Source organism: Leuresthes tenuis, unplaced genomic scaffold (assembly GCF_036924035.1).
Source record: "Leuresthes tenuis unplaced genomic scaffold, fLeuTen1.0.hap1 SCAF_1, whole genome shotgun sequence".
NCBI lineage: Eukaryota > Metazoa > Chordata > Actinopteri > Atheriniformes > Atherinopsidae > Leuresthes > Leuresthes tenuis.
In genome coordinates this window covers 16,561,377-16,577,768 of record NW_027325355.1, presented here as the reverse complement: position 1 = coordinate 16,577,768, position 16,392 = coordinate 16,561,377, and the positions used below count along the sequence as shown (strand labels likewise).

At 45.8% G+C, this 16,392-nt stretch overlaps 1 protein-coding gene across 2 annotated transcripts in view; it reads right to left on the bottom strand.

Moving 5' to 3' along the window:
- Positions 1–15,851, bottom strand: part of LOC140303931 (zinc finger E-box-binding homeobox 2-like) — an 81,361-nt gene extending 65,510 nt beyond the window's left edge. Inside the window, exons 1-2 of one of the 2 annotated variants that reach the window (XM_072382956.1) lie at positions 15,672–15,851; positions 14,320–14,459 (exon numbers count right to left, since the gene is read on the bottom strand). In XM_072382956.1, coding sequence (XP_072239057.1) covers positions 14,320–14,392 — 73 coding nt within the window. In that variant the 5' untranslated portion in view covers positions 14,393–14,459; positions 15,672–15,851. The remainder of the gene's footprint in view (positions 1–14,319; positions 14,460–15,671) is intronic. The other variant, XM_072383030.1, reaches the window with a different exon arrangement.
- Between the last annotated feature and the right edge of the window lie 541 nt (positions 15,852–16,392).

Here is a 16,392-nt window from a genome sequence, read left to right as displayed (position 1 = left end):
GGCCCCAGTTATGATGAAAGGTCGACAGAGTATGTCTCAGCAAATTGGCTTTTCCTTTTAACCTCGTGCTGGCTGATGCTTCAGCTTCACCGCCGTGGAAGCCTAATGATCTACGCCCTGCTAGCTCGCCCCCTCTTCCTCCCACCTGTCCAGCCCCCTCTTGGTTTCATTTTCTGGGGAAACTTTGGCTGCTGGTGCAAACGTGATCTCCAGTCAGGTTGTTCCAAAAATCGGTGCTTGTTTTCTGTTTTGTTCCACATAAGTTGTCTTTTAGAGTGACTAAATCAAAGAAGAAGCATCTAAATATAAGCAAGCTGTGACGTATTTTAATAACAGACAGATCAATTAGATAGACAGGCCAACAGGGAGTTCAGAGAAAGAGCTGTGACCCAGTTGCGGCCAAGTTCTGAACATGATGGAACAGTTTGGCTCTGTCTTGTTCCAGGCCTGATATTTCTCCATGGCCAACCATAATGATGGACATTGACAGGTAATTACTAGGGGATGAGGGGGGTTTGAGATCAGCAGTATCAGAAGTTTCTGGAAACTGAGGGGGACACAGCACGGCGGCCAGCGTCTTGATCGACAGATTCCACTCTGAAAAGAAACACCCACCACAATTTGCAATTTTGATGCCGTGTTTTCCTCAACCGAAACTGAAAAGTTTACAACCACCGTTGCTTGTCTACCACGAATGATTTTCCTGACTGCTTTTTATCTAAGAAGGAAGGAATAAGTTGTGTGTGTTTACGTGTAATGCCCTCACGTGTCACTATTTAGTCTCGGGTGCTGAGAATGAACTCCAAAAGTGCCACTAACTAAGACAGAATACCAAATAGCTTCAATATTTTGCAAACAGCTTCACCTGCATGCTGGGAGAGCAGGGATGCGGGGGAAGGGGGGGTTGGCGTTGCAATCTCTCGTGTTGCACAGACTCCCCCTTTATAAATTACCTCATCAGTGAGTGAAATTAACACCGATTCTTGCAGGCAATTTCTCAATTTCCAATGCTAATTAGCTTTCTCTCTTTACTTTTAAATTCTGTAGCACCTGTTTAGGGGGAAGACATCTTAGGCAGTGCAGGCGCATTTAATCACAATTTTAATTAACCATCCCCGTAGATGTGAAAGAGAAGCAATTATAATGCAGATGAATGATGATTTTTTCCACATCAAATTGTTTTGTTTCTTCGTTATGTTGATTGCATAAATACTGGCGCCGTTCAGTTTTTATCTACTGTAATTTTGTAATTGTTTTGCAGGGGGGTGGGAGAGAGGAAAAAAAAAAGGAAAATCAGCAGCAGAAAGGGTTTGGATAAACTGAGTTTGCCTTCTGACAAATTGTTTCATTTAGTTAACCCGTTAATCGCCAGAGCAGCGTGCAGAGGATTTGGCAGGAAGTGCTTTCTTCTCGTTGTCAGCCTCCTCGGTTGTCAGTCATGCTGAAGTTTGAAGGCTCGCCATTGGGGTGGGGGGGGGGATTTACACTTCGCACATGTCATTTGACCTTAACAAACTATTAAACCACATGAAAGTCATCTCCTGTCTTTGCTCAGCCTCCACTTTAACTACTGGGCATATAGCCGCAAATGAAAGCACAGATGGGTGCTACTGGAATGGACTCATAATCTTTATGCGCTCGTGAAAATATCATTGTGTTCGATGAGGCGCTTTCGACTGTGTTTATTGCTCCTTGTTCTCTGAAACTTTGCTTTTATTTTAATGTCAGAGTTGTAAAAAACAAAAACAAGACAAGAACAACATAGAAACATAGTTCCGCCAAATGCTGCCACGTTCATGGGCTGTACACCAGACCTAGCATTAGCTTTGCATGTAAGTGTCTTAATTTGCGTAATTAATTCTTAAATGAGACTTCTAGGAGCTTAACCTGATATAAGTATGAGGATTTTTGGTACACATGCAATTAAACAGTACAAGTAATCAGTGTTTTCACTTTGTGGACAGTGCTGCAAAAGGCTGCTCTAAGGCAGAAAAACAACTCCCAGAATCCTCTTGTGTTCTGTCCCTCAGTCCTCCGCCACCCCCAGCAGCACTCATTCTCTAATCCCACTGAGCACTGCTTTCAGTTTGCCCAAAGAGCATGCAGGAGAACTCCAACGGCCCAGACTCACACACACAAACACCGGCTCTTCCCTCTGCTTCTGTGTTACACACACACACGTTTCACATCTCTCGCTCGGTAACAGTGACGCTCACTGAAAGGACTTTTTCTGGACAATACAATCACCTGAACCGATGTTTTTCCTTTTTGTGTTGTTGTAAAAGAGTGCGGTGTCTCTAATGTGAAATTAAAGCTTGAGTTGACATTTTATTTACAGATGCACCCACTTGATGACACTGAAAGTAAGCCCCCTCCCTTTGATTAACTCTTCTATGATCTCTTATATCATCCTGAGGTGCATCAAGAAAGAAGAAGCTGCTCTTTGAATGTTAGTGGCGACAGGCTGGAGGTAAACAGAGCATTAAATCCTGCAAAACGGTGGCAAGGCCAATACGGGCGCGGGACAATGGCTTGGCCCGGCATCTCTGAGCCTTTGTTCTCGGCTTAACAAAACTCTGCCGTCACACCATTTTTACCTCAATGCTGCCCTGTCGAAACAGCCATCAGCCCGTCAGAGCACATGCAAAGCTGAGAACAGGAAGGAATGGGGAGAGTGAGAAGGAATAGGATGAGAAAATATGAGGTCGGGGGTGACAGATTCGGATAGAAGGAGGGGGAAAGAAAGTTAAAAGAGGGAAGGCAGATGATGCAAGCAGAGAAAAGGTGTGACAGGAGGGGGAACAAGAGATATAAAAATCAAGAAAAGAGCAGAGACAGCTGAAATATCGACTTGCGTGCAATCAGGAGGGATAAGAACTGCATAAAAACTAACTAACACTCACCTCTCCCACTCAACCTTAATAAGAATATATAGCAGCTGTGGGGAGGGGGATGAGGGGGGCCGAGGAGTTTTGAGCTTTGTGACGTGGCGGCGACAGAACTGGAGCAGCCAGATTCACTAAAAGTTTCATCACAAAGTGCCTATCTGCTTCCCTCTGAGGGCCACGGCGAGGTAAAAGAGAATGGAAAAAAAAAAGAAAGAAAACGGCACATCTGCGTCTGCTGTGACCTGTCAGTCTGCCAATTAGTGTGCGGACATGTGTGTGTATGTGCTGCATGTGTGTGTGTGGGGGGGGGGGGGGGGGGGGGGGGACACATGGAAGGGCTTGGCTATAAGTGTTTATTTGTATGTCCAAATATGAAAATCTGGTATAGGCATATGCTTGAGTATAACTTTGTGTGTGTGTGTGACTGCAACTAAAAGCACATAAAGGCTTGCTTGTTGCTCCGCCTCTTCCATCATCCAATGACCTCTTAAAAATAAAAAGCCTTTCAAAGATGCAAAAAAATCTAAGCAGTTTTTAGTCCTTTGACTTCCCTCCCCAGCTGGTCATTAACATGCATGGCAATTTTCTTGCGGTAGAAAGCTTAAAAATGACACATATATTTGTGCTGAGCTCCAAGTGCTCATGTCAGGCTTAGTGTGAAAGAAAATTTGGGCATTCTTGGCCCTGGAAACAGCAAACACGATCAAGGGATCCACAGATGTTGGCAGGTAACAAAATCTAAACTATTAGCTCTGCTCCGACTAATATGATCCAGAGTGCTTAGAAAAATCATGCACAATCTTCTCCATTTCTTTTCGAGTTGATTTCTTGTTGACTGCTTGGCAGATAACCCCCGAAACTTAACCGTATGGTCTCGGTTGAAGCTCAGGCTTCGAATGCCACGACCCGCCTGCTGCGGTTTGCCTCCTCCCTCCCTCTTTCTCTCTTCCACTGTCAGGTTCTGGCCTGCCAATTTCCACGTGAAGCTTGACTGGGCCTGATTTGATGCAAACTACCGTGGGGTGAGGCAGAAGGGGGGGAGTCGGGCGGGGGGGAAGAGGAGGAGGGGAGGGGACTGGAACTGATGAACAGTTATGTCAAGTCGATTTTGCACCGTTGGGAAAAGGTAACCTCTCCGTTGGGGAGGAGACGGTTGGGGAGGAGGAGATAAAGGTAAAAAAAAAAGGAAAAAAAATAGGGGAAAAAAAGACAAGGTTAGTGGAGTGGAGGCTGCTCGGGGGTAAGAGGGTGGGGTCTAAGATGGTGGCAAAGGGGGCTTGTAGTCGCACCAGGATGCACCCACCCATCGCTGCTTCACCTCACCTCCCTCTGCTTACCACCTAACTGTCAGTGTGAGTGCTAATTGCAGATGTGCCAGTCTGCCATCATAATAAAATCAGAGGCAGGGCGGACATTAAGCATGGCTGGCTCATTTGTGAGACTGCTGAAAAGGTAGCATAAATGAATATTTCATTACCTTAATTACTAAGGAATACTCCTTTCCGCCAGTCGTCGAATGAGTGTTGCTGTAACTAATTATGAAAAGTAATAACATTAGGGATACTGTGATTGCCAGTTTATAAGGCGGCGTCTGCTTGCTGGTAAAGTATAAACTGTGATGAGTAACATACAGCTGGGAGTGGAAAAGGGAAGCAAAGAGGGAAGTGAGGACTTCACACATCTGCAAAAAAGTGGGGTTTGCAGGGATGAATGGAGCTCTGATTATTTACTGCTCGAGAAGTGGAGGCTTTAACAGGTATGAAGGGGCTTAAAAGGTTGTGAGCCTCGCCGGGTGTGTAAATGACAGCTCTCTGGCTGTGCAGGGAGCCCTTTAATACGCTGTTTTCCATGAATACAAACACAGAATCTGAAAGGACACAGGCGCCACAGCTACCTGGTCCATGGAGCGCAATTTGACGAATCCTTTACCACGCAGCCCTGAAGTACCTGAACACCTAAAAAAAAAGGGCCAGACTACAGTGAAGCGCCGCAAGCTGCACATTTGCACCGCTTCATCATCTGTAGCCTTTGATGTCAGACACATGGCTCAATACCTTTGTCGGTTATTCACCTCTGCCGCCCGTGGGCACGTCCCATGCCCGGCTGTAATGTATGACCACTGATAAGGTTGTAAGGAGGGGTGTGAGAAAAGAGGCACAGTACAAGGTCTGCTTTGATGGCCATGCTAATTCCAATACCCCTAAGTAGTAAGAATAACAAAGTGGTGGGGAATTTATCTCAGGAATGCCGGAGCAAGACAGCTAGGCGATAAGGAAGTAGCTTCCCTTGGGTGGGGGAGAAGTAATTAGAGTGGGCTGACTGGTTAGATGACTGGCTGGCAGGCTGGTGGGATGGATGAAAGTAGAGGTAGGGGAAATGGACTCAGAAAAAGGCAAATTTTGAGGCAGAGAGGACAGCAGCTGGGCAAACAACAGCAAAGTACACTTTCCTGGTATGGAATCTGAAGTTTGACAAAACAAGACAGGAAAGCAAAGGTGTATGGGGAAGCGCGAAGGGGTTAAACTTTTGTAAAATAACATCTCCAGGCTCTAAAGTCACGAAACCTTGACCTAACAAGAGAGCATACTGTGTGTCAGGCTGAGTCACAAGTTTGAACTCAAGTCTTCTGTTCCCTACAACCTTTCTAGGTCAGGAAATACTCGTCTCTCTGACAATCGGGCTTGAGCAGCAGTCGAAACCCAACTCAGCCATAAGTTGGGTCTCATAGGCCACACAATCCTAATTTTTTTATCACCCCATCCCGAAAATCTTGCCTCAGAGCCAATTCCAAATCCAAACCAATCTCCTGCCTTGCCAAACCTAAACTACACCCACAACCACAGACAACTCTACCCTGTCAAGCTTCCAACTCCAGCTGCTAAATTTACTGTCACACTTAAAACCCCCTGTTTGACCACCTTGACCGACCGAAAACCCTAGCTGTAAGGCCTGATACCGCACCGGTCCTGCGTGTCAGAAAGGCTGAGGACAGGCCTGTCGGTGTGATTATCCCCCCGCTACCTGAGGAGGTGTTTGTTTGACATTCGCGTCTGACAGCGACGGGACATGATGCGTTCAGGAGAGGGGGGCTCCTCTCCAGTCAGAACCCATTAACACGTGAATTCACTTCTCACAATCTTGAGCGGGGTCGACATGGCTACGCATGTCCACTGACTGCACCGCACGTGATATTTAAAGGGGAAGATGTTTCAGCTCCCCTTGACTCACTCTTGCCAAAGGTTAAATGTAAGTCCGAATAACAAGCAGTTCCTGACCATTTCCTCTTTCAGCTGCAGCCTCCGGTTAAGAAGGTGCTTGATCAACGCCGAGATGAAAGCGTGGAAGTGAGTGAAATTTGTGCAACCACAAAATGACCTAATTTTGTCCTAATCTCAATTGGCAATCGGCTGCAATTAAATCGAGATAACACATCTGAATTTACTTCCATGCAAGACGAGGGGAAAGTGGAGCACAAAGAAAAGCACGTTCTCGTTAGTATAAAAAAAGAAAAGGAAAAAAAAGGGGCGCACTTAGGTGGTAGAGAAGCAGGACACCTCCTGAATAATGAACAACTGTAAGAAAGTGAGCACTGATCAAATAGCATGTTCTATTATGCTGAATTAAAGGTAGGATGGTGTGTGAGTCTGTGTGGAAGAAGGCCTAGATTTCCAGATGTCACCAAGCCTTAATCTGCCAATCTGTTATTGATTGTTTCGCGCAGCCCTGACCTTGCCAGAAGAGCTATTCCACCCGACAATCAAACATACATCAAAGAGTGTGTGCATTTCCCTAAATGCGTGCGCGTGTGCGCTCGCAGGGCAGCAGCGCCGACATCAGAGCAGAAAACTGGAGGCTGCTTTCAACACTTGTTTGCACAAAGGTGTCATCTCTGAAGCAGCTGCCGCACAGAGGAGGAAAAAAAATGGAAAAAAATTATTTTAATGACCTAACTGAGGTGTTTTTTTTTCTTTCTTTCCCTCGGTTTCCTTAGAAAACTCGCGAAGCTCCACATAACACACACGCAAGCACACAACTCGCAGAGCAGGAAAGTATTCACACACATGCTTGAACCAGCTGTGATGTGTTTGTTCTTTTGATTTCATCTACATTTGAGCCTTTGTTGCTATCAAGACACTATCTTGCTTGTTAAAAAGACAGATTTGACAGGTCACTGCCAACTGCGGAGATGATGACAAATCACATGCAGTTTCTACAGGGGGACAAAAATGTGATGTTTTAACAAATGCGATCCAAGCTAAACGTGGAGGAATCACATAAATATAACCCACCTAAAAGACAGAATCTGCACCCTGAAAGAGGTAATTATAAGCATTTAGTTTCAAGGAACAGCTGCCATCCAAACTCCTCTTCTGCATCCAGTCAAGAGCATGCACACGTGCCATTGTTAGGAAAAAGAAGGTGTTTTTAAAGTTTTTCTCCCCACCCCCTTCCCCCCAGTCACTGCCATTTAATTATGAAATCTGAATGTTAGTTTACACCTGCTCAGCAACCTGTCGCCTGTCGCGCCCAGACTCCCTCGCAAATGGGAAAAGTCGACTCGTGGAAAATGTCGAAAATCACAGCCGAGACGCGGCGCCGCAACTGAATAAGTGCAAACAGCAGGACGAGATGGAACGGAGGGGCCAAATAAAGACTTTGCATTTTCACTTGAGAAGGACTCAAATGAGGCATGATATTTTCAAAATCGCATCCTCCTCCTACGCAATGCATAAAACATGCCGGCTTAGGGTAAAGAGTGCACACACGTAAATGAAAAGTCCAAATGCATGCAATTATTTGCCGGACCACTGAAGTTTCAATTTCTGTGTTTGCTTATTTTGCCAAAATCACAAGGAGTGAAAAGAGAAAACAAAGGGATGAGGGGGGAAGACGTTGAGAGAAAACAAGCAAGAAGGCATGAAATAAAGTCAGGGAAGCAGGAGAAAGACATCTGACTGTATTACAACTTTACACAGTGTCACAGAGCAGGCGCACGTCAGTGCAAGGGTGGGGTGGGGGGGGCTGATACAACCTGTCAAATCCTGAGGAGGAAAACAAGAGGGGATGGAGGGAGGTGGGCTCGACAGGCAGAACGCTGCTGCCAGAAACACCTTTAAGTCTGCCACCTTTGCTCCATCACTCTCCATCTCTGCTTCTTTCACACCATCCTGAGTTGTCCGAGCAAACGACACTCATCTTCGACTGTCACACACTGCGGCCAATCGGGCATAATTTCACCCACGAGCCGAACCTGATACTTCTGGGGCACTTCCTTGCGGGGAAGACGCACAAGTTCAGCAACAGTTCAACTGCCAGGCAGCGAAAACTGGGACTTCTGCACTGCTTACACGCCACACTGCCTCCCCACTTAAGATGCATAAACAAAATGTAAAAGATTAAGGCCAAAAGCATGCAGGGAACGCCCGTGTCACCACTCTGTTTTGGACAAAACATCATTATTGCGGTTTAGACATAAAGGGAAGTCAGCGTTGGCTCACTATTGGCTGATTCATGCCTCTGTGTTAGTCAGGCAACGGATCCCAGCCACTGCTCTTGCTTTCATCCTTCTTGGCAGTTGCAGCGTGAGTGTGCATCACCCGAAATAAAGTGCACCTTCTGTGGTTGAGCATTACCAAATCGATACGTGCATATCAAGAAAACACAACGACAGGAATTTGACCAAACCAGAGCACGGACAATCGAGCAGTCCTAAAAAAAGAAGATGTCGTCACACAAAGAGTTAAACCCCCCGACACACACACACACCTCCCTAAACGCCAGCACCTCCACCCCATCTCTCCAAAGCATGGGTTAATATCGTGGCTGCCTGGTAAGGCATTATCCAGAACCCCTCTGAACAAAAGGCCCCTTTTGCAAACAGACTCCTACTCTCCCCCCAGTGTCCAAAGGTGTTTGCTGAAGTAAATCTGCCTAAATCCTGCGCAGCTTGGTCAGGAGGAGGAGGGAGGGAAGGTGTACCGATAATCCCTCTTCTTAACCAAAAAGGGAAAAAAAAAAAAAGTTCTGGGTGAGGAAAAGAAAGAGAAAGAGAAGAAAGAAAACTGGAATCCATATCACATGATGCCATTTAAAGAGCTGAGGTGACACCCCCCCCCCCCCCCCCCCCCCCTTCAACAGCTCCCCATCTTTGCTTAAGATTTGCATATATCCTGCCTGGGAATGAAGGCAATGAAGATATCTCGCTAATCATTTTGATCAAGCAAACTGTGTCACGTATGTTTGCATGGTGGTGGTGGTGGGGGGGTTTCTCTCAATGGAAACGCTCATTTTCATCACAAAGAAAAAAAAAAATGTTATCTTTTTCATGTCTGAAGTGAGTGGGAAATTTTTGGAGGCACCTTTCGAAGGGGAAGAAAAAAAGCGCATCATGAGGACACCTGCTCCTCAGTCTTATCTCCTCCTTTATGCACAATCCAATCGGTTGCAGCCGGTATTTTCTCTTTTTTTTTTCTCTTCTCCTTAAGTGTGAGTGGCCACGAATAGTGTGGGCATGCCATCTCGTAACACTATCTGTCTGTCAGGAGGGGCCCGAGTCCCTGCTAGAGTAGGGAGGCTATAAAAGGCTTGTAACCAGGGGACAACCAACAAACAACCACAAACACCCTAGTTATTTCTCTCCAGCACCCACCCACCTCTTTCTGCTTCTATGTTTCTCTTCCTCTTCTTCTTCTTCTTCTTCTGCTTTTCCCTCCACTCCTCTCTTGCTCTCCTTTTTCATTCGCCCCTCTTTTCATCTCAGGCCCTTTTCTGATGCTGAATGCAAATGTGTATCCCTGCTGCTGGCGGCGAAAGGGGCTGAATTGTGATTAAGAGGGAGAAGAAGAAGAAGGAGAAGGAGAAGGAGAAGAAGAAGAGGAGCTCCTTTTCTTTGTTCTCCCCCCGGGGGATGTTTACCAGGAGAGACACGGCGGATCAGATATGAAAGGCATTCAGGTCAGCATTGATGTGAGCGAAAGTGAAATCGTACCTAAGGCATTCCAAAGACCCGCGGTGTCAGGGGTCCGGGCTCGCGGTGCCTCTGCAAGTGTGTGTTCTCTGGCCGCCAGGCACAAAAATATCTTCACACAAGCAGGGCGGTCGAGGAGGGAAGAATAAAAAAAAAAAAAAGAAAAAAAAAAAAAAACAAGGAATAATAATAATAATAAAAAGGGAGAAAATGTGTCAAAAATGTTTTTGGGCTGTTTTTTTGGGGGGGTGAAGGAGGAGAGATTGATGAAAGTTTTCAGTCCAGTGTCCAGGACAGAGTTGATCATTAGTTGTTTTTTTTTTTCACCCTGTGTGAGTGTGTGTGTTGGGGGTGTACAGCCACAAGCCATGCTATTTGCTTTTATCTGCCTTATCAAAGCGTGAAAAAAAACTGCGTGTGTGTGTGTGTGTGAGTGTGTGTGGAAATGCTGTTGCTGTGCTACATTCCTGATTTAATTCCTTGTGGAAAGCACATATTAGAAGGTTTTAACGTATCAGTTTAAAAGCCGAGCCTATCGCAACTCATCTCTGCCTCTCGGTGACACAAACACTAAAATAAAATAAAATCATGTGGAGTATAATAACTCGAAATGCTTAAGCACAAAACCGACGCTGTTACCCAAAGGGCGCATCTCTTTGCTCCCTTTGCTCTTGACATGATTTCATAGGGGAAGTCCAATCGCTTTTTGTGTGCTCGGCCATACACGCTTGACTCATGCATTTTCAGACGGATATATTTAGCCACAGTTAATGGAGAGGAGGGAAAAGATGCAAAAAGCTAGCGTGCACGCAGAAAAAATAAGGCCTCATGCAGCCCGCTAAGGTGCAAGTTGTGACAATATCCCTCATCCTGAGCCTGCACCCGTCTTTTGCTTTTGCACGTATATAATTGGGATGCATCTTGTTTGACTCCACCACAAGCTTACATCAGTCTGATATGTGGCGGAGATCATTTCACTCGCTTAAACAAAATAATCCTTATTTCCCTCAGCTGGAAAGCACCGCACAACACTTTGCCCTGCTTCTTCCGGCAGGAAAAAAAGAAAAAGAAAAGAAGATAAAGCCACGAGGAGTGCGAGGTGTCTGCTCCACACAATCTCCAACCCGTATGGGAATGGCAGCAGTGAATGGTGCGGCGGACAACCCCCCGCCATTATTGACGGTATAAACATGTAAATGAAACACATTACCACTGACAATCAATTGTCCGCGAGCGCCCTGCGAAACCTGCCCTCCTCCTCCCTGATTTTTTTCTCTTCTTAACCCCCACTTCCCTCCCTCTTGCTCAGTGACGATGGCTAAAAAAAGAAAAAAAAAACTGCCCCTACCTTGGGGAGGGAAAATCTGGGAAAAGAAGGAGGAGGGAGGAAAAGAAGGAGGAGGAGGGTGAGAAAAGAAGGAGAGCACCTTGCCTAACCCCCCCCACCCAATTCTTTCCAGCGGGAGCTGCAAACTTTAAAAAGGCAGAGGAATAATAGAGATGGACAAATTGTTTAGATTGGCAGAAATCTGGTATTGTCTGGGTCTGAAAGAAAGCCCCCCCCCCCTCCACACACACACATAACTGACTCACACAAACACGCTCGTTCTCCCATTTTCCTCCACCTTAATCTGCGATAGCCTCATAACCACCATTCAGCCGATTGTACCAAACTCCAGCAGCCACAGAGACGGAGATTGGCCTTTCTGCATCTTCTCCCTCTGCTGCTTCAGATTATGTAATCAGCATATTTCCAAGGGTATGTCCCGACACTAAAGAGTCATGTGGGGAAAGGGAAAAAAAAATCTAAAGCGTGAGAAAAAGAAAATAATGCAACATCTGCATCTCCTCTCTGCTCGTCCTCTCAGACAAAAGCTGCCACATTTAAAAAAAAAAAATTTTTGATGCTGTGTTTCATTAAAAAAAAAAACAATAACAACAGGAGCCGTCTTGTTTTTTTTTAAAATGCTGGCTGAGTCAGAAGAAAATAGGGACAGGTGTGTGTTACTGTTGGCCGCTCACAGCTGGATGTGACAAGCAACACCTGGCGAGGGCCAAACTCTCAAACACTTCACGCTGCTGAGATCAAGTTTCACATCGGGAAAGGAGAAGGGGTTGCTTTTGTTTTTTCTCTCTGCTGTTGTTGCGGCTCAGCAGCGGGGAGCAGGGCGATGATACTAAAATGCAATTCTCCGTCTCTGCTCGAAGACTTAACGGTGGCATGCAGGAGGTTTGGATAAGTCATGAACTGTGGTTAAATACCACATGACAGAGTGGGCAGAAAGTGAGTAAAGCCACTGTAGCACCTCCAACCCTGAAGGCCAACAGTCATCTGGAGGAGAATGTCATTGGTTGGACAACTTAGAGAGCAAATGTCTCATTAATACTAATTGGAACAAATGCCAAAATCCATCTATCAATCCATTTAAAAAAAAAAAGAAAGAAAGAAAGGAAAAAAGAGACAATTCCAGTTGTCACATCTGTGAGGGAGCATTAAATGGAAACTATGTTTGATTCAAATATAGCAAGTCTGAGCAGATGGGAAACATTTTCTGCAGATTTTCAAATAAATATAAAGACAGAAGGCACAGAATTATAATTTATATCAAAATATGCCGGCTTGCACACCACTATTTCCAAAAGCCATTTAGTGAAATTAGCTGTAATTGCACTTATATCACATTTGTGTGGATTCATTCGATTTGTTAGTTAGAGCAGTTAGAGACTCTGAGCGATTCCGACTTGCAGATGCTGAAGAAAAGGGGGGGGGAGAAAAAAAGAAGAGGACTAAATCCCCTCTGCGTTTTCTGCGAGCATTTTTTGGTGGAATCGGTCGTGCCGGCCGTCACACGCCTCGCCCTGCCATCCCTCCACCGAGCCAGGCAGGAAGAGGACAGAGACACAGGCAGGGAGAGGGGAGAGTGGCCAAGCCTCAATAAGCCTCTGCATTCCCAGAGGGGGGGAGGAATGGGGGGTGGGTGAGGAGGAGAAGGAGGAGGAGGAAGAGAGAGAGGGGTGGGGGGGGGGGTCATCAGACAAGCTTGTTGTCATGGACGAAAAAAAAAAAAGAAGAAGCCTTTCTTTTCTTTTAAAATGCACATTTCTGTTGGTTTAAAGAGAGTCTACAGTACAGTGGGAGATAAAAATATTCTTTACACACTCTGACGCCTCTTGTCAGGTTTAAAGGTGTGAAAAATATATTTGCTTTGCTAATATTATTTCATCATTCTGATGCAAAAGCCAAGTCTGCTCTTCTGCTCCTCACTCCCTCCTCGAAAAACAGGTGGCCACAGCTAAACAGGTTGCCATGTCTCTGAATGTGTCCCATTATTCTATTTTTCCTTGAAACCCAGCAGAGGCATTTACATACACAGATAGGAAATCTGCACCTCCACAGTGCTGTTCTCCTCTTGTGCTATTTAGCGTGGAACAAAATGCTTGTCTGCTATTGATTGTGTGAAATCAATAAATGAAATCTGATCTAGATAAATAACCTGTGGGGGCAGAGATTAAAAAACTGTAGAGGGGGGAAAAGCAAATAAAAGCCTCGATGTTTAACACACACTCTCTCTCTCTCTCTTTCTCTCTCTCTCTCTCACACACACACACACACACACACACTCCTTCACTTCGCCAGTGTTTGGAGCCTATATGGGATGATCAGGAATAACGGGGCCAGGAAATGTCACTGCAGATTTGCCTCTTGTGGGGAAGAGTGCAGTCAAACGGAGAAAGAAAAGCAACAAATCCCCACCTCCAGCGCCCCAGTCCAGACCCAATTAATGTCCAGCATTTATCGGACATGTCATCCTATTTATCTATGGTGTCTCCACTACAGTAAACTTAGTGACAAGGGTGAATTAAAAAAAAACCCGCACAGGTATAAAAACTGAACCAAGTGCCATATCCTGTGAATTATTTTAGCCATGAAAACAGCGACAATGTGGGGTTAAACCTTATGGAAATGAGCTCCACGGAGGAGATGTACATGCATGTTTAAAGAGAAAAAAAAACAAAAACAGCGCGTGCCTTAATGCTTAGCTAAAGTCACAAGATTGTACTTTCTCTCCCCCCCACCCCCCCATCGAGCTGCTCCGGCCAGCGACGGTCTGAGTGACCGCCACACAGTCCCCCCATGGCGGGTTTTGTCCCTGTGTGAAAGCAGCCGGCACCGCAACTTTCCAACATCCACAACTTCTCAACTAACCCACCTCCGAAAACACACATTTTCAAACCGCTATTTTCTAATATTCCAAAGCTTCGAGCGCAACAGGGACGCCTTGCGCGCACGCTCCCCCGGATAACGGTGCCTTTATCCCTGCGTAAAAAGGGGAAGGCAGCTACGCGCACTAGCCGCGGACTCTCACACACCCCTGAGCCGCTGTGGAAGCCTTCAAAGCAGGCTCCAGTCCAAAGATAACCCCCTCCGACCGCCTGGTGCGTGTCCCCCCGTGATTTTCTTACCGTTTTTCCGTCTCGGGTTGGCTTGTTTTCGCCTCTTACACCTGGGGCCATCCGCCATGATCTCTTGCTTCATTGATAAGTGTGTGTGGGGATCAGATGGCAGCTCGCATGGACTCGATTCCGTGATTTCAGCTTGATATCTGACGGGAAACACACACACACAGACAGCGGCAACAGTATTAGAGAAGGGAGATCCACTTTCTCCGGAACGCAGACGAGAAAACGGGACTTGGATCGAGGGAAAGAAGAGCCGTTGGTGAAAGTATGAGACGGAACACCGAGGGGATCCGTGTCCATCTAATTTTGATTTTCAGCTGATCGGCACTCAGCCTTTAACAGCAGGAGGAGGAAAGGGACATTTCTCCTATTAGCAAAAGCACCATTCTTTTAAGGGACGCAGCGAAAACATTTATCTCTGTTTCATTCAGAAAAGTTTCTCAGTCCGCTTTCTTCCCACACCCCCCTTCTCAATTAAGAAAATGAATTTACTTGTATTTATTAGTCTGGCAGGATAAGCTCACGTTTTGCGCTTTCGGTCCCATTTTGGCACTGAACGCGAAACAGGTTAATAAATCAAATTCCTGTCAATTTTTAGGGGCCAGATCCGGAGCTTATATGGACGACCAAAGCTAGAATAAGCCCAAGCTTGGAGTGAGCCTTCACTGTGTGGTCTGATTAAAAGTCATATAACTTCAATAAACACTTGGGTACGCCTGAGAAAATAGCACTTCAAGGTTTAATAAACTGAATCCGAGCTCTCTTGTAAACAGCTGATAAATAACAGATGCTGAATAATTGCTCAAATATGCCAAATGACTCCGGACTGAGAGGCAAATCTTTAAAGGCACAAATGGCGCATAAAACAAAAGCGATAAGACGCAAATCGCTCGGTCGTTCGGTCCGTTTGCTTATTTATCAGCGCAGATACACTTAGAATAAGTGAATACTGACTGGGGCTCTTTGCTCGTTGCGGCCGCTTCAGCTGGACGACAGGATCTGATTTAAAACAAGCTGAACAAGGACTCAGAGGGAGATCGGGATGTTCTCTCCAAACGACAGCGTTGTCGTGTGGCAGCAAAAGCCCGGAAAAGCAAGCTCCTATCCCCGGCTGTCAGAGCCCGACAGGTCGCCTCTACTTCACGGAGGTTTTTTTGGGTTTCTTTTACAAAAAAGGGGGAAAAAGAGGCATCGCAACAAACGCACCTATCTCCACCTGTGCAGGTAAGACAAAGTTGATCCAACTCTGACGCTGGCGCACGGAAGTTTTAAAATCCAATAATTCTCCGGGAAAAAAAAAAAAGAGGCTAAAAATAATAATACAAAAAAAAAAAAAAAAGTAAAGACGCACATACCTGCTTTTTTTAGGTGGTGTAAAGAGGGGTCTTGCGGATAGGAGCTGTGAGGAGGGATGATACCGGAGAGCGTCGGTGAGCGGATCCTTTTCCACCGGTGATAATAAAGACTTAGAAATAAAGCCTTAGAAATAGTTGGGAGGAGGGAGGGACCGCTATTCCTGCTAGGGCAGGTTTACAACTGATGTCTTACACCCACTCCAGGAAACAAACCTGGGTAGGGACTGACGTGTTACGCCTCTTCTAATGACATTTTTTTTCTTTCCACCTCCTTTTCTTTGCCGTGTAACACAGAGGAGAAGCCCCCTGAAACGCACGCCACCTATCTTCACGGGAGGGGATAATTGAGGAGAGCCAAACGTGAGCATCTTCTGGGTTGAAGTTTTTTTTTTCCTCTCCCTCCCTCCCTTCTGCTTTCTCTCCCCCTTCCCTTCCTCCTCTTTTCTTTCCCTCACTCTCCTCTCCCTTTCGCCATCTCTTCTCTTTTTGAGTGAAACCAACTATGTCGGGCTTCGACGCGGAGCAAAGAACAGGCGACAGTGTTTCTGTGCTTTTAATCTTGTTTCCTTTTTTCAGTTTTTTTTTTCCTTCCTAGTCTTTCTCCCGTGAATGCGCGTAAACTGGAGGGAGAAACTTCACCAACGCCGGCCGCAATCATGTAAGGATTATTTTCATGTTTATGTCTATTTCCACTGCGTTTAATTTGCGGAAAAAAGGCAGG